The 27,683-nt window shown below is 38.8% G+C and overlaps 2 protein-coding genes across 2 annotated transcripts in view; both read left to right on the plus strand.

Annotated features, from left to right (window-relative positions):
• Positions 1-17,375, plus strand: part of arhgap27 (Rho GTPase activating protein 27) — a 28,188-nt gene extending 10,813 nt beyond the window's left edge. Inside the window, exons 2-17 of the mRNA XM_026178185.1 lie at positions 2,627-3,103; positions 5,160-5,402; positions 6,191-6,271; positions 7,318-7,440; positions 9,199-9,288; positions 11,223-11,290; positions 11,380-11,467; positions 11,876-11,977; positions 14,013-14,111; positions 15,124-15,223; positions 15,383-15,520; positions 15,880-15,978; positions 16,080-16,157; positions 16,308-16,439; positions 16,556-16,661; positions 16,793-17,375. Coding sequence (XP_026033970.1) covers positions 2,627-3,103; positions 5,160-5,402; positions 6,191-6,271; positions 7,318-7,440; positions 9,199-9,288; positions 11,223-11,290; positions 11,380-11,467; positions 11,876-11,977; positions 14,013-14,111; positions 15,124-15,223; positions 15,383-15,520; positions 15,880-15,978; positions 16,080-16,157; positions 16,308-16,439; positions 16,556-16,661; positions 16,793-16,964 — 2,196 coding nt within the window. The 3' untranslated portion in view covers positions 16,965-17,375. The remainder of the gene's footprint in view (positions 1-2,626; positions 3,104-5,159; positions 5,403-6,190; positions 6,272-7,317; positions 7,441-9,198; positions 9,289-11,222; positions 11,291-11,379; positions 11,468-11,875; positions 11,978-14,012; positions 14,112-15,123; positions 15,224-15,382; positions 15,521-15,879; positions 15,979-16,079; positions 16,158-16,307; positions 16,440-16,555; positions 16,662-16,792) is intronic.
• Positions 17,376-18,757: 1,382 nt separating this feature from the next.
• vps25 (vacuolar protein sorting 25 homolog) lies at positions 18,758-27,600 on the plus strand. Its single transcript, XM_026178196.1, has 6 exons — positions 18,758-18,887; positions 21,331-21,476; positions 21,900-21,953; positions 22,056-22,144; positions 25,278-25,353; positions 26,754-27,600. The coding sequence occupies exons 1-6, from the start codon at positions 18,841-18,843 to the stop codon at positions 26,864-26,866; spliced, it is 525 nt and encodes a 174-aa protein (XP_026033981.1). The 5' UTR covers positions 18,758-18,840; the 3' UTR covers positions 26,867-27,600.
• Positions 27,601-27,683: the final 83 nt, after the last annotated feature.

The following is a 27,683-nucleotide window of genomic DNA, read 5'->3' on the forward strand; positions in this document are numbered from 1 at the left end:
TCAAGATCAATAATAAGCCAAGTGCTAACACTGTATAGATAAAAACACACACAGTGCAATAGAGAAATGCTCTCGTTGCTCTTTTATTTTTATCACCTACATTTATCTGCCTGCTCTAAGTTGGGGTACTGTGTGGGTGACCCAAAAGCCAAGTGGTTAAAGCACATAGACCAACCACAGCGAGTCTCTGATCAGTTCCTAGCTTGCGCGACTGTCACTGCATGTCAATCCACTGCTCTCTTTCCTTACATTTCATTTGTTTTCTCTTTTAAGATTATTTAAGGATTTTTTATTATTATTTTGGCCTTTACTACATGTAAAGAGTCAAATAGGATCATGTCATTGACTGGGTGGGAGAGAAAGCAACACTACTTCACTGGATGTTGCTGTTATGTGGCATGTACTGCAATGATTTGGCTTCCAAGGTGCTTTTTCCCCAGAAGTTCTGCTTCGGGACTCTAACAATGACTACTAAAGCCAAAGGTGCTACAAAAAATGGCCTTTACTTGTACTAAAACAGCCGCATCTCTATTTCAAATACTCATTGACAACTAATAATCCTGCATTCCCAAGCAAAAGAACTCATGCAGAAACGGATTACATTGGTGGCTGTCATTGTACCTAATAAATAAAGTCTGGAAAAGAACATAACAATGTAATTGATGCCGACTGACTGTACATATATGTGTAGTGACTTCCTCGTTTGTGAGGAAGGAAAAACTGTACAAGTCACCCATATGGAAAAGATATATATAAATCTTATAAAGTTTGTATCTGTCTTGTGTGAAACTTGTATGAAAAGCATACAAGAGTGAAAACACATAAGATCCCTTGAAAAATTATATAATGAAACTTGTATGTTTTGGATACTTACTAAAACAATATATGAAAGTAATGAGAAAGTGGCCACTTTCATGAGTAAATCATATAAGTTTTTACTATTTCTTTTCCATATGGGCAGGCTTGAAGCAAGAATCCGTGCACATTCCAATGCTCAAATTATAAATAAGGTTTGCATGAAACATGCAGGTTTGATTATTCTTGGAACTTTGTCAGTGTCCTGATCACCGTGTTGCATTTTTTCCTTTGACCGTTTTTTATGAAGATAAAAATGGACTAAATACTATCGCCCAGTGTATGTGCATGTTTATCGTGCAGTAAAAACTGTCATATTTGCCTTTCAGGTGTAAAGCAGTTAAGGAATAGTACCTTAAAACTGATCATAGTCGAAATGAGGGCAGCTCGGATAACCAGACGATGTCCATGACGGTTATTAAATATTAGCGTATTGATATAATGTCAATTGCATACATACACTACATTTAGTTATATTGTAAAGTTACAAATAGACTGTCTCCCCACCTCCAAGTAGTTGTATGTTGTATTTAATATGCCAAAAAAAGATAATGCCCTACAAACAAAGCTTTAGATGAATTTGACGGAGAGCATTTCTGCTATTTGTTCATCAGATTTTCTGCAGGTATTGTGCTATTATTGTGATTGTGACATGTACTGAGTTACTTTCTGCTGCTTCCTGTTAGCACTTTTTTTCCTTTTGTGGACTCTGTTTATTGCAGTTATGACCAGATACAGCACTGACATGCGCAGGTCTCAAGTCTTGATAAATATAAAAAATGAGACTACCTATGTGACAAGAGGTAGTTTATGGGAAAGTCTGCAGCAGAAAGGAGCCTGTCTTTTTATCTGTGCCACCATGTTCAGAAGTCTTACAAAAAGGAATAGTGGAGCACAGGTGAGAGCACAGTAACTTAAAGCAAAGGTTTTTTTGTTTTTTTTGGGCAGGAGTTGTTTCAGGTACCTACTTGTAACTAAGGAAAGGTTGAGGACAGTGGCAGCCTTTCATCGCACTCACTCTCGCTGGTGTTCTTTAAACAAATTAGTTGTGATGATCAGGATTGTTTTGCATGTTGTGTTCCTGCCATGCAGCAAGTGGACTCATGTGGAACTCTGTTCATGAAAGCAATGTGACACTGAGGACCTAACAACCCATTGAGAGAGAAAATGAAATGAAATAGGTAGTTAACTGGTTTGCAGTCGAACAAGAGGACCAAAGCTGATGCGCAATAGTAACGCATACCCTAGTTTTCAAACATCTATGGTTGGCCTGTGGTTTGGTGTTATTTGTGTGGTTGTTATTTTTATTTTTTATTTTTTTTATTTTTAATACAGTATTTAACAAAAACTTTGCAAAACCCACCACTGATCAGCACATGATCAACTATGGCAGCAAGTGCTAAATACAGACGGTGCTTAAACCCATGTGGAGGTGGTTTTGTGGACAAATATAGGTTTTGATTATTACTGAGGGAAGAGCGTGTCTGTGGGGGTTTTTTCAGCTCTAAGCTACTTCCTGTGCTCTGTAAGATGCGGAAGGCTGACTTATAAAGAGCAATAGTAAGAGCAGTGGACTGAAGACAAGTACTTGACACTGCTGACAATACTTGCGCTACTTTTTTGTGTGTTTACAGGAACACTAAAGTGACAAGATCTGAGTTTGACACCTTCAAAAATGAACTCCACAGAAGAATCTACTTTGTTTGCTTTAAACTTGTGTTTTGTAATGTAGAAGCACATATGAATGAGTCCCTTCTTTGTTTTTCCACAGGTGCAGGATGAAAATCTCCGGTCAGCAGTGTACGTCAATGTAGCAGAGCTCCGGAAAAGCATCTCAGAGTCTCCTCCATCGGCTCCTTCGTCCTACTCTCCTTCCTACCTTAACCCAGAGGGATGGGAGGTGCACGTTGACGACGAAAGTGGACAGGAGTATTACTACCACCCCAACACAGGGCGCACAACCTGGGACAGCCCTTTTGTAGACCCCTCCACAGACCCCGAACCACTCCCTGCAGAGGAGCCTTATTCCCCCTCACCTCCTCAATCTCCTGTCCTTTCTCTGTCCACCGCCTCCCCACCGGCGTGGACCTCAGACTGGGAGCAGTTAGTGGATGAGACCAGTGGTCGCCCATACTTCTACAACCCAATGTCTGGGGAAACATCTTGGGAGCCCCCTGAGCATCCTCAGAGCCCCTACCCACCTCTGATGGAGCCTATGAGTGTGCACAGGTTTCATGAGGATGAGCGGGTAAGGACAGCATGGCTGCTCTACTTAGCCGCTCTCTGTCTCCTGTTTTAGCTTCACCCAAGGGAAAGCTGTAAATACAGTCTGCTTTTAATGGAATTAAATCTCCTGCACCTACATAGCTAGTAGGACTCATTTTCATCAGGGAATCTCACAGCCCTGGCACTTAATATCCACAACAGTGGACACTAAGTAGTATTGTCTCTTAACTTTAAATGAAGACAGGCATCTGTGCTCATTTTAAATTACCTAAAAATTATTGGTGATGTTTTGTTTCTTCTGGGAAATTGGGCAAATTTGAGAAACAGTTCACTTCAAATTACCACTCACATTTATATCATGAAAAGTTTTTTAACAGTGCAAGCAGGCAGTGACCCCATTTTTCCCCTTGAATGACTTTTCTGAGCTGGAGAAAAAGCATTAATAGGCCAAGAAAGAATAATACATCGAGGTCATGAAACTATTCTGACTCATTTATGAAAGTCATAGGGAAGTCATCAAGCTCTATTTCGGGGTCACAGTAAGAAATTATCCAATCAAGATGATTCCGTGGGATGTAGCAACATTTCAAAACAGGAAAGGGCCGAGGAGGCGTTAATACTTTTACTATTATTATTCTTTATTAAACAGGAAATGAAACTCTTGGGATTAAGAGCATCCTAGGCCAAGAATGGCAGTATTAACATAGCATGTTTTTTTAATAGTGAGAGAAATCAGAGCTTATGGAAAACAAAACTGCATATTGTGGTTTAAAACTTGGGATTCTCTTGCTGTGAAACAGCAGCGCTAATAAAACAGGAGGTCAAGATTCACCAAGGGGGGATTAAATCATTAGACTTAGATGGCAACTGACCGTGATGGTATATCACAGAGCTAAGCATCAAAATCTCATGAACCAACGTGCATGAATTAATACTTTTTCATGAATGTTGGTATTACTGTTCTTCAATCTTGAGTTATCAGTGTTTACAGGGAGGCCTGCAGTTCTAAGTAAAAAAGATTAAAAATTGAGCAGTAATATCTGTGAATGTGTATTCTGGTGAAATTCATATGTTGTAATCGTGATGAAATAAGCACAAGTTCTTCCAGGGAGTAAAGGCGCTTTTTTCTTTCTCTGTGCTGGATATGTTTGTGTTTGTTGGGGGTTGTGCAAGGCGGATGTTATATTCCTCATTAGAAATTTTGGACTTATTAGAGTAACTTTGCATAATTCAGAGTTGAAAATAAGCCTTAATTATTTTATACCGGGCCTTAATGCGGTCTCGGGTTCCTACATTGTGTGGAACAAGCCATTTTAGCTTCCTTTAAGCCAGCTTTCCTCCATCGTGGAAACAGAGAGGTTCTGGGGGCCTCTCTGTCACCAAAGGCCGGGTCACCAATTTGTCTGAAGGAACTTTATGCAGTGATAAAGGAGTTGACTCATGATTACGACATTAGGAATTCATCAGAATACACATTCATTTTCTGCTCTTTTTTTTTTTTAGCCCACCACAATAACAGCAGGCTTGACTGCGAGAAATATACAAGCATGATTATAAAAACATAGTTGGTGAATTAATGAATTCATTGCTTTTACATCAAGGCATGGATATATATACAATCCCGACAGTTCATAAGGGTTTTACGTTGCTGATTAATTGATGCTTTTTAATGCCTAAAAACGACATAAAGTGACAATAATTATTTTATCCTTGACATAAAGTCTCACTTATCTTTTGGTTTTTTAATGTTATGCTTACAATAAAGTTTGCAAAGGGGGAACTATTTCCATTCAGGCCTTTCATTTGTCTTTCTTACTTTTGCAAAAGAAAAGAAATTGCTTCATTTGAAGCCTTAAAAACTGTCAGAAGATGGATTTTGAGACTTTCACGTAGAACCACATTGACTCTTTTCCATATTTTAAGTGCTTATGCATTGCTTTGCCAAATCAAACCAGTTCCTAGTTTTGGTTTAGTATTTTCCTCGTAAAATAAAACAAAACCCATTTGGGTCACAGCTCATGTGTTGAACCCTGAGTGGGACTTATGTGTAACTTAACGTACTGTGTCTTCATCCCCAGCCTCCTTTACCGGAGGAGGACTACCCCTCGGAGGATTACCCGCCTGCAGATCCACCAGAGGGCTATGAGGACACCCATGCCACAGGACCTCCAGCCCCAATCCCAAAAGACTACAGCTTCACCCATGTGACCCGGCCCGTAATCCCCAGGGCCAACCTGGACCGCAACACCCCGGCTGGTTGGAACCTCACTGTGGAGAAAGATGGGACGTGGGTGTTCACCAGTGAAAACTCTCCAGATCAGGTCTGCCCAATCAGAATTCAGGTTAATTATCCTGCAAAACGTTTGAAAATGTGATGAAACGGCTTCAAACACGTTCCAGCATAGTTACCATGATGATTGTTTGGAAACCCAGTATATCAATGTTATCTGTGATTGTTTTGACGTCATTCCAGTTGTGCAATTATCCAGGGAGGCGTGTAGCTAGTGTAGCTAGCTCGGGTCTTGTTAGTCATAAAAAACAAATAAGATAAACATCATATCTGGGCTGTTTGAGTTCTCCTCTCCTGTTACCTAGATTTCCTCTAGTAATAAATCACAGTTACAGTCCTGGTTTGCTTTGTAAAACTACATTCTGTCCTCAAATTACCACTTAGTTCTTTCAGTAACAGTTTCACCTCATTGGCAGCCAAAGTGGAAAAAACTCTGGTTGTACTGTTTGTCTATTGCCATTCTTCCTCTGTAGTATTTTCAAGAAGAAACCAGTTCTCTGCTTCCTGTTTATGCTGCACCATGCGCGCCCAGCCCATGCATGACTGGTCATGTGATGTGCATTTGCAAGCGTCTTAGTTTGTAATTACATTACATCCAAATATGCGACAAAGTCCTCATCTGCACTGAGATTAGCGTGGATACCATTTTCAGTAACATTTTCTCCAGCAGCATGCAGCAGATCATGTGTGAGCGTTGTTTTAGCCCTAAGGAAGTGAAACTACCTGAGCAAGACATTTTTTTTTAACTATTTACAGTAATTAACTTTTTCTGTAACACCGAGACATGTTTAACTAAAACAAGTGCATTGTGTGTAACAGTGGATCAAATCTTTGGATGAGCAGGGGCAGACCTACTACTATCTAAGAGATGGCTCCAGGTCTCTGTGGAACCTGCCCGAGGTAAAGATCTCACACCACTTAACAAAGTAGTCGACAGCGTTTTTCATGCAAGATTATCACTGATTCTTAGACATGTTTTTACAGTTTGAATATAAATTATGAAAATCAATTTCTACGTAATGCTAAATGGACTAGTTTGAATACAGCACTTTTCTATTGTACTGCACTCAAAGTGCTTTATACAACATGTCTCGTTCATCCCTCACACACACATTCACACAGCAACTTTTTCTTATTCCAGGTGTTTCTATCAAACAGTCGCACTTCGATGAGCAACTCGGGTTTCAGTATTCCGATTAGTAGATGACCTACTCTACTTCCTAAACCACAGCCACTGCCACTCCTGTACCCGTCTACTTACTGCATAGTAGATTTGAATAAACAGGAAACAAGCGTAACTTTATATGTATATTCATAGAAAACTTCTTACAGAGTAGAAGCACAATTCTCTGCACAATGCATAAGCTACCGCAAAAGTTGCAGTTGCATGCAACACTAAGACAGTAGGCAAGAAGAGAAGATCAATTACTCAAATCAATCTTAAGAAGCAGAATTAAAACTGAAATAATATTAAGATGATCAGGAGAGCAGTAAAAATGATACGGTCCTAGAAATCAAATCTATAAATGTAGCATACATTTAATAAAGTGATCATTTTATGCTGCTAAAAGGTTTAACTAAACAGGGATGATTTTAGCTTATTTTTGAATACTGCTAATGCTGGAGTACAGCTAGTGTTATAAACTGGGAGCTCATTCAATTAGCTTGCAGTATAAAAGTTTTAGGGAGACACAGAGTGTAACGAGACAGGTAGTTGTTCCAGATTACCTGAGGGTTTGAGCCGTCTCATACTCAGGCTCTGAAATAAGGATTAAATTTTGAATATGAATTTTAACTAAAGCACTATATTTCATATCCTTTGGCAGATAAGTAGGATCAAACTTTCACTTGTCTAAATTAAAGCAACACTGATCCTTAAAGTTGCGTCCTTTCACTCATTTTCTTGCATTTAATCAATGAAACTAAACTGTGTTTTGTCCCTCTAGGCCCCTGTAGCTTATGGCCAGTTGAGGGTGGAGAATGGCGTTGAGGCGGATGGCATGTCTGTCATCAAAAACTGGAGACACACCGTGGGACCTGCTCAGTTCAGCTCTGCCCAGGAAGATGGGGTACGAACATGCACATGCATATACACCCACTAATAGCACATGCTTGTTTAAGCACAAGCTGTATCACGTATTCAGGGTGTGTCGCCTGGGTTAAACAGAAAGCTTTAGTCAGGCAAAAGTGGTGAGGGTAAGTACCTGTTTAACAATCAACACTACTATGCTTTTTAACCCTTATTTAGCAAGGCAAATTAGCTCCACACCACGCTTATTTACAGAAACAGAGAGAGGGAGGATGAGGGAGAGCAAAAAGCGATATTTCCACAAACACCTGCGACTTCTGGTATACAATAAAGGGCTTGTGCTAAACAAGTCACCTCTAGCAGTCAGGGGTTCAAAGCAACCGTGTTGCTCAAGGGCACAACACTGGATTTCTCTTCACTGGAACCAAAGAGTTTACTCAAACCAAGAAAAACAGGCTTTGGATCAACTGTCATCTTTTTGATATAAAGTTTCATTTTTTTATTAGTGTGAAAAGGCTGAATGATGACAAAGACTGTAAGCAACAGTTTATTTTTTCTTTTTTGTCGCACACCTGAAACATAAAAAGACCAGAATTATAATAATAAGTTAGGTAATACAATTGTGTATTTAAAAAAATTAAAACCAAGTGCATATTGTTAGGTGATTGTTGTTCTTCTAACCATTTAATGCCATATTAATAAGGATAGTGCTCAGTATTGAACACTGAGAAAATGTGACAGATTTAAGAAGCCAAGAAACTACATTTCATATCTGCAATCCCTAGACAGATGTTACAGTCAAACTAAAAACTAAGTATTAAGGTGGTGTTTGGAGAATCAAGTCAGGACGTTGCCCAGAGTTGTTTTCACACGTAGCACACAATGCCAGATAGCCTGGGTAGAGCTTGCAAGGGGCAGTGCACAAGACGCTCACTCTTCAGTACATGACCTGCATAGTCAGGGATTAACAGGTTAAAGACTGTTTTAATCCAGAGCATTTGAGTCCTTGTGGCAAATAAAGTCTAAAAACTTTCAGGGCTGCAGTGCACCTATGCATGTGAAGCATGGAGATAAATAGATAACACCGATTTACACATACAGGATGCCCACCCACAGCCTCAGATATCTAAATCTTGTAAGCCACATCATAGAAAATGACAGGGCAAAATGCATCTTCTATACAACCTACATGCACATTTAAGCCATTAATATATACCTACATGTGAATCATGGATTTTTTGAGATTCAGAGTCAGTCAAAACGTATTTTTCCTCACACACGGTAACCATTGTGTCACGGTGGTGTAGTATTTCGTATTTCCATAGAAAGAAGAGTCTGAGTATGAAACTGCTGGTTGTCAGGGGGGTTTGCAGAGGAACTGAGGAGGAACTGAGTCCTTTCACTTTTCAACCAATTTCAGATGGCGAGGGATGAGTTTTCCTAGATATCCTATTTTGGTGAAATGAGATACTGGTGTTTAATCATTCACCCTTTGCTACACTTCTAAACAAGTCTCACTTGGTAGTGTAGTGTAGCAACGCTATCTTCAAAGTGTTATCAACACATTGTTGTTTTTTCCAGTACATGCTACATTTGCAGCTATAGTGCAACAAATAAGCACATATTTCATCATGTAAGAGTTACTTTAGCTCCTCCTGATGATATAAGATGTTAATCATTTAAAGAAATGTAAATCTTATCTGCTGATTTTGATTTCTGCTTATTCAAAATTTAAATTTACATGCTTGGGTAAGCTTTGTGGGTTTTTTGAATGACAAATCTCCTCACTGTCTTTCAGAGATTCGCCCCGACTCACAGGAGGAACACGTCAGACTACAGCTCCAGTGACAGCTCCAGTACAGGAAACTCTCCTGAGACGCAGCAAAATGTGAGCGGAGCTTATGTCCTGCCAAGGATTGTACTGACTGACTGCTTTTGATGAATTCTCAGTAGCAACAAAATTACTCTGATCTTCACCTTTAACTGAAAGGAGTTCTGTGTCTCTCTCTTAAGGCTTTTGGGTTTTGGCCCTGGAGAAATCCTTATTATCTGACCTCAAAGTGGCTGCGCTATAATGTGGGTGGTTAGTTAGAGAGCTTGCCTGCCCTTGATCTATAGATAGGTGCATCTATCTATGATGGGCAAAAGGTGTCATTTTTTAGATAATTAGCCGAGCATTTGTTGCACTCAACCAGTTTCATTCCATGCATTAAATACTGTACTGTATTGAAATCACCCCATTGCTCACCCTTGCTGGAAACCTGCAAACCCTTTGCTGTATGTTTTTGCCTAAATGTGCATCTGGCTGAAGACAGATCTGTTGTCTTGAAACTGTGATAGATCCGGCCTGAAAGTCACTCTTGTAGATCAAAGGACAAGTTATGCGAAGTTCTTCTTTTTTCTTACTTTAAACCAAAATTGATTCTTCCTAGAATTTTTATCTGTTGAGCTCTCATTCTGGCAGCTGTACTTAATTTTATAAGAATGTTGAAAATTTACACAACCCTGCCACTGTTTGATCAATGCGTATCCTCTAAAAGTAGTCCCCCGGAAATCAACTTTGCACACACTGGGTTGACATTTACTTATATACTATATAGTGGCTCACTGTTTTAGAAGTCTTGTGGTGTTAGCGTCTCTTTAGTGTTGTGGTTCACACAGTTGCCTAACAAGTGTAAATTTCCTGTTTCAGTCTGGGGAGGGGACGCAGATCCCTTGGGGTTTGTTTTAGGAATGCAGAGCTACCTGCTGTGGTGACCAATTTTGAGGGAGCAGCTGAAAACAGCTTTGTTACTGAGACGTTGATCAATTTCATATTCATCTGTTTTTTGGGGGCGGGGTTTTGTCAAAGCCACAGGGAGTCACTGGTGATGGGCAGAAGAGCTGCATTTGGCACTGTCTGTTCAAGACCCCTGTTCTAGAGAAAAGCTGCTGTGCTGTTGCCTTAAAGCCTTAAACAACACATAACAGGACTAACAGCATAGTTTTAGCACATTGTGCATGTCATGTTAGTGTATTTGAAGCTTTCCAAATTTTTGCAAAAATGTATGCCAAGGATGCCGTAAGAAGAAATAAGAGTCTAAATAACAGTCAGGTGCTGTTAATCAAGTAAACTGGATTAACTGATCATCGGTGAGTGTAACCATCTCTATAAAAACAGAAACTTTGACAGTTAGCTAGTCTTCAGGTGTTGAAAAGCTGCATCTGAACAAACCACCAGACTCTTGTACTGTACGGTACCTTTGACAGACAAGACCAGAGTGGAGGTGTCTGTCCATAATCCACAACACCACATTCGGTGAAAAACAAACACGGCGTATCGACACAAACACCTCCTACAAGTTGTCAACCCTGGTGGTGGAGGGGTGATGATCTGGTTTTGTTTAGCGGCCACAGGATCTGAGCACCTTGCAGTCATTGAGTTGACCTCTGCATAGTAAAAAATTCTAGAGCCCAATCTGAGGACAGATCTGTCTGACAGGTAAAGCTGGGTCATGCTACAGGACAGAAATCCCATGCACAACAGCAAATCTACAACAGAATGGGTGAAAAAAGAAAAGAAGCAAACTGCTGCGAAGTAAAATCAGCACCCTTGGATGTGAAACATAAAATAAATTAATAATTATAACAATTCTTTATGCAGTGTATTGTAATAGAGAAGGCAGTGCTGTTTAATATACTCTGTATGCATAATGCTGCTGAAGACGTTTGCGTTCAACCTGCTGCCCTTCATTTCATCCCACAAGTAAATTTTACTCATAAGCCTGATAACTAAACATGATCTGCTAACAATTCAAAGATGTTTACTGTTTGTATTTTTAGGTGCAGAACTTGGAGAAAGCTGGAATTCTTAATAAAACAAAAGTGTCTGAGAATGGAAGGAAAGTAAGGTAAGAGGTTGCTTTGAGGTGTATTTTGCAAGTATCTTACTCACATTTCTCGAGTTTCTGTGTTACTTATGAATCTTCTCCCATTCCAGGAAAAACTGGGCCCCAACGTGGACTGTTCTCCATGGAGGGGTGCTGACGTTCCACAAGGACCCAAAATCTGCATCATCAGGGGCCGCGGTATAGTATACGCTTTGTATTAACAACGGAAGCGCTCATATTAATGATATGAGCATAATAATAGGAGCTCTGACACAGCATTCTTGCTCATTTCTGGCAGGGTTGTGACTAAATGTAGTCACAACTCTTCATGAAATAAGTTTTCAGTTCTTTCTTCTTGATTTTAAATATCAACTATCTGTTCTTATCATCTGCACGATACTATCACATTTCTCACCTGAGAGAGGGAAAGGAAAACCTAAACTGCAACGTGTTACCAGCTGAGGTGTCACCTTTATGAGAATGCGTTAAGGCCCTCGGGTCACGAGCTGCCAAGGACAGCCACATCTTTTATTAAAGGCATCTTGATTCTTGGAATGCCATGCCGTCAGTTTTGTAAACACCTGGATTTTGTTTTTCTCCTTGCAGAACAAAACCAATCACATTGTCCCGGAGGTTGCGGTGGATCTGCGCGGAGCAACGATTGGCTGGGCCACAAAGGACAAATCGAGCAAAAAGAATGTTTTAGAGGTGTGTTCGTTGACAGTGCTCATTTCTAAGCTTGTACATCCTTGATTCCTTTCTTCTCTCTCACCAGAGATGCAGATATTTAACAAAATGAGATATCCTAGCATCAGAGCCGCATTTCAAAGACATAAAACTGCATGATTTCTTCTTCTACTTTTTTTGTTATAGCCTGCTGTACTAGTTTTTGGTCTCAGATGCCGTAGAAGTATAACAGTATAACAGACAAGCTTTATATTTAGGTCTAATTTTAATTTAATTCAGAACACACGCGGTCACAAGATGTGCATCTTTTATTACAGTTGCAAACTGTGAAGGGAAAAAACTCTGATCCCTGTTGTTCATTTGAAATACTAAAAAAAAGAATATAAACATCTGCTTATGCATAGACTCGTCCTCTATTCCAAGTGTGTTCAGCATCAAACACAAAAACAAACACTTGCTAAAGTTGTGCATCCTCGATTATAGGTCCCACGGGAAGCCTTCTTTCTTGTCTATGAAACAAAATAACCATCAATAGCATACAGAGGTTGATGTCACTGGCAGGATGTCAGAGAACAGAAAAACAGAGAAAAGAGGAGGGCACTCAGTGCCCCACATTTCACACTGAAAATCATGCCCACTGGAGGGGAAGACAATTGACCTCGAACTATAGAACTGAGATCCGAAACACTATGAAAATGCATTAAAAGCTCGCTAAATATATGAAAATTCACTTCCTTAAAAGATCATTTTAGCAGCTAGCAGTTATAGAAGTAATATTAGCTACAATGTATGGGGGGGGGGGGGGGGGGGGGGAGTATTGGGCCACACTCCAATAAAAACCCCTGCTTTAAACCCTAACCCGTCACCGGCGATGGGTTAGGGTTTAAAGCAGGGGTGTCCAAAGCCAGGCCTCAAGGGCCGGTGTCCTGCAGATTTTAGATATCACCCAGGGTCAACACACCTGCATCAAATGATTAGTTCATTACCAGGCCTCTGGAGAACTTCCAGACATGTTGAGGAGGTCATTTAGCCATTTAAATCAGCTGTGTTGGATCAAGGATACATCTAAAGCCTGCAGGACACCACCCCTTGAGCCCTGGAGTTGGACACCCCTGCTGTAAAGGGTAAATTAGGTTAGGGTTTAAAGGGTTAATCCTTGAATTCAGGTGTTTTCAGCGGCTTTGCCAGAGTTGTATAATGTTGTATAATCAAACAGCGAGCCTAGGAGTGCTTCACTCTAAAGAGCTCACAGATTTCCTGCATGGTACTGTAGTAGGAGGCCACCACTGCAACAAGTCAGTTTGTGAAATTCCACGATCAACTGTAAAGCACTTGGGAACCACAGCAACTCAGCCATGGAGTGGCAGATCATGTAAAGTAACAGGGCAGAGGTGCTGAGGCATACAATGCATCAAAATCGCCAGCACTCTGCTGACTCAGTCAATAAACAGTTCCACACCTCCTCGGCCACTAAAATCAGCACGAAAACTGCACCAAGAACGTCATGTCATGGGTTTCCACAGCCGAGCGACTCCTGTAGGTGTAATGTGTAGGTGCCTAGTACTTTTGTCCATATATTGTATGTATTAGCTGGGTTGTGTAGTTTTCTAACTTGCGAACATAATGATGTTACATGTAGCTTTTATTTGCCACACAAGTTGCTTCATTCTTCCTCCTGAAGAAAGGAGCTGTAGATTCATTAGTCTTTCAGTTCTTCAAGGCCTTACAGCTCTTATTGTTCAAGAGAGCAGTGAATTGTTTTCATTTTCAATATGGGCGGGACGTCTCTCTATGTGTGCGATTTAATGTTTTTTTGTATATGTGGGTGTGTTCGTGCTTTAGTAGAGCTGGTTCCATAAATGCACAGCTAAAATAAGATCTCACTCACTTCCTCTTTGAAAAAAGTGTTGCGAGTTCAGTCAGTAACAGGAGCTCTTCTATAAATAATCTAGCAGCGATTTATGAGTCACATCATATGTTTGGGTTTGTGCTTGCAAAAATAAAAATGTATATATATATATAAATTCTTTTAATCTGTGATTTTTCTGCATTTCAGTTAAAAGGAAAGAATGGTGTGGAGTTTCTGTTGCAATATGACACCGAAAGCATCATCACTGACTGGCATAAAGTCTTAGTGGACACCATAAGGCAACTTGTAAGTCTTTAAACTGCTTTTACAGAATAATCAAAATTAGGCTGCATTAAAATGGTTTAATAGCTTATTTGTCTTCTATTTTTTTCTTATATGAAAATATTAAATTTGCGTCTGTTTATAGAAGTTGATCTGTTCCATTTCCTGTTAATAACATTGTGTAGATATTCACTCCAATTCAGCTCCTACACAAAACAAACCCGCATATTTCATCAAGTTTCTTAAATTTTGTATCAATAAATGGCATAAATCAACACTTACAGGGAGCCAGATTTTGACCACCAAAGCTTAATTGCACCCAACGGTAACTAGACATTAGAAGATCACAACAGAAACTTCTGGTTGTTGTGGTTGATGGTGATGATGACAGGAGGCAGATCTCTGCTGCTGCTGCTTCACGCCTGAAGTCCCTAATAATTAGTGTTAAATACCCAAAGGTAAACAGGTAGAACTTGCTCAAAGTTTAAGAAAAAGCTTTTGCCGTGTCAACAAATGTACTCATGTTTCAGCTCAGATGAAGCCTTAAACATTAGCTTATTTGCCAATGAAGTTTTGTGTAAGTGCTATATTTGGATATTCAACATCTGAGCTTCATGCTTTTGGATTAGCACAGATGAGTACACTGGGAAAGCATACATAACTTTATGGGACTGTATTTTGGGCTATACCTCCAAAGGGGTGCCATTCATTCTGGACAATCTTGCAAGCAACCCCTACAAAGCTGGATGTCCAGAGACCGGGAGCTGGATGTTCTTTGGCTCTTTGGTTCTAGACTACTAGCGTAACTCTGGCTAAAAACAAAAATCAATTAAAACTAATATCAAGTTCATTTAATGTGTAGAAAACCACAGCATTAGAAAACACACAATTGTCTCACATTTTTTCCTAGTTAAGAAGCTAGTAGATTTCTGTTTTTAGCTACGTGGTCACTAGATGGAACATTTCTTTAAAAAAAGGTAAAATTAGAAAAACTCTACATCAAGATTCATTTGTTTTGATTGTCTGTGTTTACCAGGAGTACCAGGAACATCATTCTGAGGAGGAGGATGCAGACATTTATGAAAAGATCCCCAACACAGATGAGAAGGTGGGAGGTGCCGTAGACAAGAGAAAATGTAAGTACAGCTTCTTCTACTTCAGCAAAAAAAAAAGCAAATTATCTCTGATTTTAACTGTGGCATGAGCAGCATAATGATTGTGCTTCAGTTAGATAGATAAGACATTTGTGAGCTACCCTCCCATCCTTTTTAAATGTCTATTGTTGCTATCTTTAGCAAGGGGAAGTGTTACAAGTACAGCTGCAACCACCACTGCAGCAGAAACAGAGCAGAAGAAGGTCCGAACCAAACTGATGAAGTTCCTCATGAAGCGTCCCACGTTGCAGACGGTCAAAGAAAAAGGCTACATCAGAGGTGATTTCAGACGAGGAAATGTAGAGCTTTGTTGTCATTTGCAGGCTTTGGCTGATTTGAATAGGAGGGAAAAATCAGTCTTTGTGCCTCCCAAACACTGAGCACTGATGTTGTGCCTATATCAGCATTTAAATACGAGCTGCTTTGAATTTTCCTACCCGCTTTTCAGTTCAGTTCACTTCTGTTTAGAGCTTATTTCTAGTGCATGGACAGCAAAATGGCAAAACAAACACAATGAAATTCTAAGGAAGTGTGTAATAGCCATGCTTTCGTCCAACTAGATGTCTTCAAGAGTTATGAGTATATTTAATATTCATTTCTGATATTGTGTGTAATCAAACTCTTCTAATTCTTTGCAGAAAATGTCTTTGGTTGTGACCTTGCGACATTGTGCGCACATGAAAAGACTACAGTACCAAGTTTTGTAGAGAAATGTATTAATGCAGTGGAAAGGCGAGGTAACACCTTATTTATATCACAGTGGAATAATTACAAAGTATATCTTCCTGTGTGCGTGATCAAGCAGCTGACTCGCTGGTGCTTACTTGCTGATTTCTAGGTCTGGATATTGATGGACTCTACAGAGTCAGTGGGAACCTCGCTGTCATTCAGAAACTGCGCTTCAAGGCCGATCACGGTAAAATCAATCAATGTGTTAAACTAATTAATTCAGTCAGTCACCTCATGGGCAAGGAACATACTGTGGTGTTGATCTCATAGGCTCATTTTAGACAGCAGTGACCCCTGCTGGGTTTTAATAGCAAGTGCATGTGTTGTGTATAAACAGATGAACTGGACCTCGAGGACGGTCAGTGGGAAGATGTTCACGTCATCACTGGAGCGCTGAAGTTATTTTTCCGGGAGCTTTCTGAGCCGCTTTTCCCATACAGCCACTTTAATAAGTTCATCTCAGCCATCAGTGAGCATTCTTTAATTAACAATAAGCCTAATTCTAAGCGCTATATCATAAATTTTTACAGGTGAAATTGCAGTGAGTGTTGCCATTGATCATTAACAATTGTTATGTATTTCTAGGAATTGGTGATTTCAACACAAAACGGGATCACATGTATGACTTGATCCAGTCACTTCCTGCTCCAAACCACGACACCATGAAGCTTCTATTCGGGCATTTACACAGGTTTGTGACACTTTACTTTTCTGTCCTTTGCATTTTATCTTTTATTTATTTATTTATTTATTTTGCTTACTGTGCTTATATTCATATTGAAATTGAGAGGATTTGTCATAATTATTGAATTTCTTTCACAGGGTTATTGAATATGGGCAGGATAATCGTATGACTGTACAGAATGTGGCAATTGTGTTCGGCCCAACGCTTCTTCGGCCAGAGATGGAGTCGGGGAATATCGCGATGCACATGGTCTTCCAGAACCAGATAGTGGAGTTCGTCCTGAACGAATACAACTATCTCTTCCAATAAACAGTAACAAACCTCCAGTGCAGACCTGGGCCAACATGTAAATGTGGTCAAATTGTTTAAAGAGATAGATTTACCTTTGCATTTGCACATCAGCAGCTTCAGTGTGCGATCTGGAAAGTTAAACTCCTTCTGTAAAATATGTGAAAGGGGTCTTCAAGTTTATTCAGACTAGGAAAGGGATCTTCACGTGCTCATCGCTGAGGATATTTGAAGCATGTTTAACCACTGTTTTATCTGGATTTTCTCTGTCGTGTGCAGCTTACACCGTTAGACCCTACGTTGGCAGTATTGCAGGAGAGGAAGTCGAGCTACATGGGTGTTGACAGGTGTTGTTTGGTTTACCGTTTCAAAGCCACTGAGCTTGTTTTGTGTGTGTGTGTGTGTGTGTGTGTGTGTGTGTGTGTGTGTGTGTGTGTGTGTGTGTGTGTGTGTGTGTGTGTGTGTGTGTGTGTGTGTGTGTATGGAGTGAAGACTGTAACAAATTGCTCTCCCTCCCTGGAACTCTAGGTGTCTAAATCTCACAAGTCACTTTCTGGAGATTTTATTTTATTGCTTTTTTTGTTTTGGTTTATCTAAATCTCAGTGATAATAGAACCAATAGGTCAAACTTGGAGAAATGCATTAATTCTCTCTTTAGCAAATTTTCTTTTATTGCTTTTATCTTTATTTTTAGTAATTTACAGTTTATCACTCATGGCAATATCTGAGATTCTATGCTAATATTGTTTCTTCTTTTTCGGCCTCATTTTTACGCAGGAATTTTATTGTAATATAGAAATGTGTAAAAAAATATATTAATACTTCTTGCTATGAAATAGATGATGGTGACTTAGAGTACTTGTGCAACTTGTAGATTATTTTCAACTGAAAACATCATTTTTCAATCATGCTGTACTTGAAGAAATTGTATAATAACAGCACAGAGATATAAAGTAGCAACAGTTTGAAATTCAGAACAGAAACATGGATTGTAGCTTTATGACATGTAAATAGAAATAGATGGCATATTTATGCTTCAAGTTGGTGAAAATGCACAAGTTATTCCATAATAAAATAACTTTGTTAAAAAAGGTTTATGTGTGTATGTTTTTTTCTTGCAATCATGTGTTTATAAGCTGTAAATGGGAGAAATACATTTAAGAATTTGTTTTTTCATTAAAGCTGGCCTGTTACACTTGTCATGTATATTTTTATAATTGTGGATGTTCTCATAAATAATAATTTCCAAGGTTTCAAATAATGGGGTCAACATATATACAAGTAAACCATGTTATTCAAAAGTTCAAGCCTCAGACTGCTTTAAGCCCTCAGCTTGAAACAATTTTTCTACTCTTTGATTTGAGTTATCTTATCATTTTATGAAAATTTTAACTAAATATTAATCTAAAGTGAAAAACACTTTCGGTTAAATTAATATTCGACATTTGTTGAATAAAAAGGATTGCGTCATTATTCACTTTTAACTGTTCTTCATATATTTTATTGTCAAAGCAAATGGTTGCACAACTATTGTACAATTGCAATTAAACAAACTCTGGTTACACGTGCTGAAGAGGCTGAGGAAATAAAATGCTTATTTTATAAAAGGCTTTATAAATGCCAAAAGGTGTAACTTAAATATTAAATATTTAACACAGGTACAGGTCTTTAATTTAATCTACAAAATACATTTAAAAAATCATAAAGCTGATTTTTTTTGTAAATGCTGAGGTCTAAGTAAAAACAACAACAACAACAACGAAAACAAAAAAAAGTTAGAGAAAGAAATCTTTCTTCTTGCGATCCCCCAAATCGGAAGTTTATGAGTCGGACCATTTGGGAGGTTGGACGCGTTTCCGGGAGCTGTCAGCTGTGAGCACCCAACATATCCACTGCAATGAGTTTTGAGTGGCCGTGGCAGTACAATTTTCCACCGTTTTTCACGTGAGTCAGATGTTTCTCAGTATTTTTCAGAGCAGAGCTTGTGAACACGTAACTCAGTTTTCAGTATTTATTCATTTATGAGTCGGTGAGCGCTTATTTTCGTGCTAGCATCATGTTAGCACGCCAGCTAGCCAAACGAAACAGATTGCTAGGGAAGTGATTTTGCACTCACTGGCTTTCTGAAGTTTATTTAAAGTCTTTCTCGGTTTGTCTCAGTGGCTCGTTAAGGCTAGACTTCAGGGGGCTATATTAAAACATTAACAGGCAAACAGTTCATCGTCGTGTGTTTGAAATTTGGGATTTCCACTGTTATCTCGAGTGAGCTTATTTAATGGGATGAGCTGCGAGATAGCGAGAACTCCACCTAGTTATCACCTAAAGACTTGCACGTTTTGGTGTAATAAAAGTCAGGAAGACCTCAGTGCTGAAATCCCTGTAAAACACTGCTGTCCCGATAAATCACCGGGAGAGCAACTTCCCGAAAGGGACATTTAAAGGGGCTGCTATTGTCTAGGCGGTCGAATATGATAGGTTAGGCTTGCAATAAAAGACTGGTTTTATACATGATATGTAAAAATGACTTTTAACCCGTTACAATATGACAGATATTAGGAAAGCAGCACATATGTATATACTTAAAAATGGAACACTTTGCTCTTATCTTAATCCCAGGTCAGTGTTAACATATCTGCCTATGGGTGCAGTTTGTCTTTTGTATTAAGTTTGTATTATGTTGCCAAACATTGCTCCTGCCTGCAAGAACACAAAATCAGGCAAAACGTTGGATTCTCATTTTAATCACTGTCCTTGCAATAAAAAGTCTTTAAGTAAAATCTGACCATCTACTGTCTTCTGCTTATTCTATATTACTGGCTTTTACTGGCTCAAAATAGGCTGGCAATTGAGTTTTTTCAGGTACATTGATCTAGCACCAATTTCAAACAACCATCACCTCAAGGCACTTTATATTATAAGGTAATGATGGTGTAATTTTGGAGAGAACATCCCAGTGATCCATTCCTTCCCTATCCCTTCTGAACCCAAGCTAGGAGCTGTTTGCACAGGAGACGATACTGATAATTGAAGGCTCTGTCTTCTATTATACTTTTACAAACTCTAGGAACTGCAAGTAACCCTATAGTCTCAGAGCAAGGTGCTCTGTTGGCAGGATATGATGCAATGAGGCCTGTAACAGATGATCAGAGTTGTAACCAATGGACAGGTGGCTAAGGGCGGGCACAAAGACTGTGAATCAAACTGGCTGAAGTGGACGCAAACTGATGAGTAGTTTTCCTTATAGCCAGTGTTTTCGCTCTAAAATATCAATAAATCATGAAACCACCTGTTTGCATAGTTTAAATGTGAAGAAGACTTTTGTTTTTAGAATGTCTCATATACCCCCTGTTTGTTTTGCACATCAATAGCACAGCTAAATTAAGAAGAAACTAAAATAAAAGCTGTCTCTGTGGGTAAACTGACAGATCTTTAAATATGGCAGATTTCTTGTAGACTTTGCTGTACCTGGAAAGCAGCCACCTCTCTTTTTAGCAGCAATACCTAGAACATGCAGGGGGGGAATCTAAAGAGGGGCATTGCATTTACTTAACTACACTTATTTTAAAGCTTAAATATATTTGTTTTTTCTGATGTTGATTTATTATCTAAATCTACTAAGAAATTATGGCACGTTCTTATAGATTAAGTCAGCTGTATATAAATTGAATTGAATGAATGCTTTATTGGCCCCGCAGAGGAATAGGACCCCCCCCCCCACACACACACTTACACACACAACAAAGACATCACATGGGAATACAGTTGGAGATCGGCAGCGTTGCAGAGAAAACACTGAAAAATTACACAACAGTGGGAAAAGTACAAGAGGAAAATAAAGAGACCTCTTCTCACGCTGGGCACCTATGGGAGGACAGCATGAGAACAGGAAACAAAAAAAACTCCTCTGCACAGAGAGCACATTAATGTCCATATCACAACATTAGAGCACGTGACTAGCCACAGAGGTGGATAGGGGGGTGGGGGGGTAATCCGAAGGAACACAGCAGTCGTCCTAAAGTAATTAAAATGGCTTTGTTGGAGATCAGTAAAACTATACAAGGGGTCAGTATGTTGGACACTGATGTTGGGGCCTGATGAGTCAAGACTTCAGGAGAAAGATTTTAAATAAACATCTTTTATTCTGGAACCAATGAAGAAAAGTAAAGAATTATTCATTATAAAACATTAAATGCTTACTAGATGAAGGCTTTTCGAGCAAACTGACTTTAATTAGAAATGCAGCATTCATAAAAAAGCTTGATTATGTGATTAACGCTGTTTATGGTTAAGGAAAAATGTGTTTGTGTCTTTAACGTGCATTAAGTTTATTTTGCCCAAGCATTTGCGGTAATCTTTGCAGTAATCTCTTTGTGTTCTTTTCTGACAGACTACAGCCCAATGTTGACACGAGACAGAAGCAGCTGGCGGCATGGTGCTCACTGGCTCTGTCCTACTGCCGGCATCACAAGCTCTACACGCTGGATGTCATGGAGGCTCAGGAAAGCCCCATGTTCAACAACAAGAAGATAGAACGTATCCTGAAAGTCAACCTGTGGTTCCTTTTTAAGGGAGTGTTCAATTATTTTAATGTTTTTTTTGGAAAAATATTTGTTTGTTTTTAGTTTAAATCCTTTATTTTTTATATATTACAATTGCTAAATCTCTTGTGAAGAATTTATAGTTCAGAGATATTAATGTTGACACATATTGCAGTCACTGTAGTTTTTAGGACAGAGCCACCTCCCCCTTTCTCTCTCTGCTTGACTGATTTATTTTGAGGTTTCCCTCTTGATTCGGGCCTGATACAAAGCTGTCTTCAGAGACTGAGGTCATAACATGATCACTGAATTTTATTTCCCAGCTACTCTGTGCCGAGGGCAAGATAAGGCATTTTAAACACAACTGGCATGAAGATGCTTATTGTGCCATTGCACATTAGCCTTAACTGAATCCCAGGAAAACTGTCAATGGAAGCAATTCAAGTTGTTTTTGAGGAACTGAGGAAAAAAGGTGAATTTTATTCACTTTACCGGCCAGCATAGTGTCATGATAAGAAAAAAAAAATCTTATTGTGTAACGTTGATAAGTGAAAAGCATTCTTGTTGTCTTCAGGCAACCTCGAGTGGTTGGACAAAAACAAGTCTCGGTGTTTAGTCATGTGGAGACGACCAGAGGAATGGGGCAAGTTAATATATCAGTGGGTGAGTCATCAAATTACAACACATACTGCCACAAACTGTTCTTTATTTATATATATATATATATATATATATATATATATATGTATATGTGTATGTGTGTGTGTGTGTGTGTGTGTGTGTATGTTTATTAAGGTTTTGTGCTTTTTTTCACCTGATGTTTTAAAACTAGATATGATGAATGAGCAGTGATGGGTAAGATGTTAGTAAATGGGGATAACCTGGGTACTCCTCCTTTCCAACTCCAAGAACATCTGTAATTTACAAAATAAGCTTGAGGTTTTTATTAAGATGGTCTGAAAGGAGTGACTAAGCCCAAAATCTGATTAGGAAAGTGTTTACTGAGTCACAGAGCAGAAACAACCAACACTTGTTCTCCCATAGACTTTTATACAACTTTAACTCTTTTTACTGCCCTCTGTTGATCATTAGCAAAAGTGCATGTTTAAGGCCACACTGGCTTCACTGTTTATCCCTGCTTCACTCTGTTTAGAGTGACTGGCACACATGGATATAGAAACATGTATCTTCAGCTGTTTTACAAGGTCATTCGTTGATATTACCGCATCCCCAACCAACAAAATCCATAAACCTTTTTCTTTAACTCCAAAACTATGACTGTATGATTATTGGGGTTTTCCCTCGAGTATTTGTAAAATAAAACACCTTAAGAAGATTCTTCTTGTGAGTTGATGGTATATAATTAAACTTTAAACTGAAAAATGAAGATCTGAAGACTTTTCTGAACTTTATTTTTAGAATATCAACTCTCATTCTCGCAATATCATACAATTGATTGTCCCAAAAATCAGAATAGAATTAGGAAAAAAGGCTTTTAAATACGCTGCCCCTATTTCCTGGAATAATCAGCAGAAGGAAATGAAATTATTAGAACTGGTTACCATGTGGGAGTTTAATTCCATCTTAAAGGAACGAAAGAATTACTTTTTTTACTCGGTGTGATTGTTTTTAATTTCGCTCTTAATTGATCTGTTATTGTATATTTTTCATGTTTGTGTGGGATATTGTATTTGTTTTAAATGTTATGTACTGATGTGGTAATTTTGTTGCCATGATGCCAGGTCTCTCTTCGAAATGATAATTTTAATCTCAATGAGAGTTTTACCTGGATAAATAAAGGACTAATAAAAACATCAAACTGAATTAAAACCAAGCCTTAACCAAACAAGTCTTCAAACTAAGGGTCCAGAAAGTTTTAACTTCTCATCCTTCAGGTAGTCTATAACTCTCATAAATATAGCTGATCAGGTACACTATATTTTCGTTTATAAATTTATATCATTTTACCTATTTATTGCCTTTAGCCTCACAAATTACTTAAATCATTTTGTTTGGTTGCAGTTCTTGTAAAAACTGGACCCCACACTGCCTGTTCTGAACCCACATTTTGAACAACGATTATTCCTTTCTGTCTGTTCTCTCTTCAAAACAGAAACTTAATGATTAACTGCATGCGATGCATTTAGAAGAAATGGCAGCTTTAAAAAACATCTGTTTCACTTTCTCCAACTTTCAGTTAGTTTAATTCAGTTTCTGCTTTTTTTTTTTTTTTCTTTGTACGTTCAGGTTATAAGACTGTTTACCACTTCATGTGTCAAATTAAGAAATTATAATAAAATAGAATAAGACTTGTGGTCAAGGTTCCAAATTAGTACCTTCAAAGATCCAAATGGGTATAGTTTTGTTTTTTCCCCCCCCATTTTTCCAGTAAGTCTGGGAAGCCTATCAGCTACATGTCTGTAAGGGGGGAAAATTATCATGTAATAAAAAGGATCTAGTGCGTTTTGATGCCATTTACAGATGTGCCGTATTCCTTCTTGTGCTGTTCATGATAGAGATTGGCACACAGATGGTGTTGGTGAAGGTTAATGGAGCACATCTTCATGGCTGTGGGTGTACATCACAACCGCTGTGGTTGTGTAAACAATTTAAACACGACTGCTGTGCTGTTTTGTACACCTTGTACTTCTGCACACATATTGTAGGTGTTACCTGCGACATAACGAGAAGGCCAGTGTTGTATTCATCGACCACTTGGGCTCTCTTTGCTCCTTGTGCTTAAAAAAAAAAAAAAAAAAAGCAGCCTGCGCTGGCACGAGTGCAGAGCCACTGCTGACTTCTTGAGGAGCAGCACACTTTTAGACAGGTTAGAACTGATCATTAGCAACAGATGTTGGGATAATTTCTCTAGGGACAAAACCATGGTGGACAGAATCTGTGTCCTGCATCTGCTAGTCGTTTGTGAATTTCTTGCTTTAGCTCCTGCATTAGTAACCTAAGCAAGTGGTTTCAACCTTTGGACCAGAAAGTTTGTGGTGCTGGGCAGGTTTATGGCACTTGCATCTGTCTGATTTTGTGTAAAAATGTGTGAAAATTGTTCCAGATTGTATACTGGGGTTGTGGTAATTGAAAAGGAGTGAAACTGGTTTGAACATGTTTATATTTTCAGTGTCAAAAGCATATGTCTGTAAATATTCTATATTTTGCCAACAAATCCAATGGAAACAATCAGTGATTTGTTTTATTAACAAGTATTGTTTGCACATTCATTCTTTACTGCTGGGTCATGAGGGGAGGGTCAAAATTATAGCCTTCAGCGATATTAAATAGGATTGAAGCTACAGACAAGCTAGAAACATCTGAAAATACAGTTGGGTTCATAAATAATCCACCACAGTGGATTTTAAGTGAAACAACAGAAATACAGACCTAAAGCTGTAATTCAAAGGTTTTAACAGAATTTTGACACTAAGTGTTTGGTTATTAAAGCCATTTTTATGCACAGTCCCTCATTTTCACAGACTTAAAAGTAACTGGACAATTGAGTGGGATGGGGGGAAAATCAATACAGCATAGTATCGCAATATTTTGCATGGTAATATTGTATCAATACAGGGACACCAAACATCAATATTTTATTAAATAAATAAAATACTTTGGGAATAGTTTATATTTTTATCCACAATTTCATCATCTAGAATAAAATGGGGGTCTTTTTCTTTAAAAAGCTGCTTTTTTTTTTTTTTTTTTTTTTTTTTGGTAATAAAGAAAATTATTCTCTGTCACCTTAACGCATCTGTAAATGTAACCATTATATCTTTTTCCGACATTTTAGGTTTCCAAAAACGGTATGGTCAACTCTGTGTTTACACTTTATGAGCTGTCCAATGGTGATGACACAGAAGGTGAAGGTATGGCACCGTTTTAAAGTTTTCCACATGGAGAAAGCACCCATAAAACCCAGCTCGCGTTAAAGTAAACATAACATAACACAGTGGCGAGAAAGGCTTTTATTAATGCTGGCTGTACAGTAGGTTTCCAGTCCTAGTTTGTTTTAACTGTTTGATTTGTGTTGTTTACTCTGTTTCCTGTTTCTGCATGATTTCACCTAGCTGTAGTCCCAAATTGCTTCTTTCATCTCTATTTTTGCACGTAAAGCACTGTTTAATGTTAATAAATGCCATGCTAATGAAATGTGCTGCACACATTGACCCAAAATATTATGAAGATATCAGCTTAATATACTGCTTATCCTTTAAGTGCTTAAAAACATCTCTGACCTGCCAAGGCATGGACTTGAAAGAGACCCTGTGGTATCTAAACCTTTTGCCCGTGACTGGGAGCCAAAAGGTCTTGCTGTGTCAGAGATTCCTGTTCCTTAATAATTTGGCTCTTGTCAGAGTGGCTCGGATACCTGCCCATTTTTTTTACTTGTTTTCTTGCATAGCACACCCTAACCCTACAGGGAACCTATTATACTTACTTCCAGCTACATATGTTTAATCTTGGCCTCCACTAGACCAGATTTGCATGATTCACAGCTTGAAAATAATCATTATTTACCAAATACCGAACCTTGATGGGGCCTTCAGTTCATGGACTGACTGAAGTATCAAGTATCATACATAGCCAAGAGGAGTGAAAAATGTGTTTGGTGCAGCCCCTGAAGCCTGAGACTTTGATTTATTTGGAACTTTGGCACAAAGATTAACGCTCACAACAAGCGGTGAATTCTGGATTCGAATTCCACTTTCTGTACAGAGTTTAAATGTTTGCCCTGTGCCTCTGTGTGTTCTTTCCAGGTATTCTGGGCTCTTCCCTTACAGTCCAAAACATGCACATTAGGTTAATTGTCACTGTGTGTGAGCCTTATTATAAACCGGTGATCCCATCCCTCCTATCTGGCATCACTGCAAAGAGTCAACACTTATCATATAAAACTATGCTGCTGGTCCTCCAAGCAGCATGCTTGAAATTGGCTCTGATCCCCTAAGGCGTGGACTCTGAAGTTGCCCTGTGGTACTCAATCCTCTGCTGCTAATTGAGAACACCCCATAAGCCCTCCTCGTTCTTAGTGACCTAAATAATTTGGCTTCTTTGAGAGTCATTCAGATATTTAGCCTATGTTTTTCCCAGATCCAACACATTAACCAAGTGTTCCCTTGCTCTCTTAGGCAGATATTTCCAGACTTGAAATGCAGGTTTGTTATGAGATAATAGTTGTTATTCACCTCATATTTGAGTGATCGGTGTTTTGACTCATTGATTAGTTTATTTGATTTTCTTATAGCTTGTAATCCTTTTTCTCCAGAGTTCCACGGTCTGGAGGACTGGATGCTGCTTCGCTCGCTGCAGGCTTTACAGACAGAAGGCAAAGCCGAGCTCTTCACCATGGATGATGGAAAAGGCGTCAAGTTCTTCTAAAACTGTGCTGGAATCACACACCCTCTGTCTGGGAGCCCTCATACTGTACTTTACAGACAAATTTTTATTAAGATTTAGCCATTTAAGGCTACATAAGGTGCACCTCAATACCGAGTCTAGTGGATGCTGGTCCTCTAATTGTTGTTGCCTTTTGATTCAAAGCCTTCTCTTACTGGAAGAGAACCAATATCATTTCTAAGTGTTTGGGGGGGGGGGGCATTTTAGATCATGCTACTTGTAAAGTCGTCATAGGTAGCATTTGTTGCCATTTAACCATGCAATGAATATCAGGGCACTAAATACTGTCATGTCTGAGTACTTTAGGGGAACATCTTTCCCTGCCCGCTTTAACTTTACTCCATCTTTATTATTGTAAATGCATCTACTTTTATTCTCATTTTTCTCTGTTAACAAATTTACTCTGTAAAAATAGCTGTGGATCTTTGCTCGGCTGTTATTCCTCTGTTCCAACCAGACATACCAAGAAATTCCAGAAAGCAACACCAGAGGGACTTTTTATTTTGAGAGTAAATGCTTCCAGAAGAGGAACACAACAGACGCTTGAGCCAGTCTTGGCTTGACTCAGCTGCGTGTAATAATAGTGGACTTCATGTACAGATTGCTGTATCCTATTATTGTGCAGTAGCTACTGTGATGCTCCTGTTATCTTTATCTCTGTCTATATTCAACTTCTTTTTCATATCCTGTAGGAAATAAATTAGACATTTGTTAAATTTTCTGGCTATTTCCTTTCTTTCACGTGCATCGACGTTTTGTTGTGTGAAAAACACGAGTGAGGACTTCAAAAGCTTTGCAG

Source organism: Astatotilapia calliptera, chromosome 8 (assembly GCF_900246225.1).
Source record: "Astatotilapia calliptera chromosome 8, fAstCal1.2, whole genome shotgun sequence".
NCBI lineage: Eukaryota > Metazoa > Chordata > Actinopteri > Cichliformes > Cichlidae > Astatotilapia > Astatotilapia calliptera.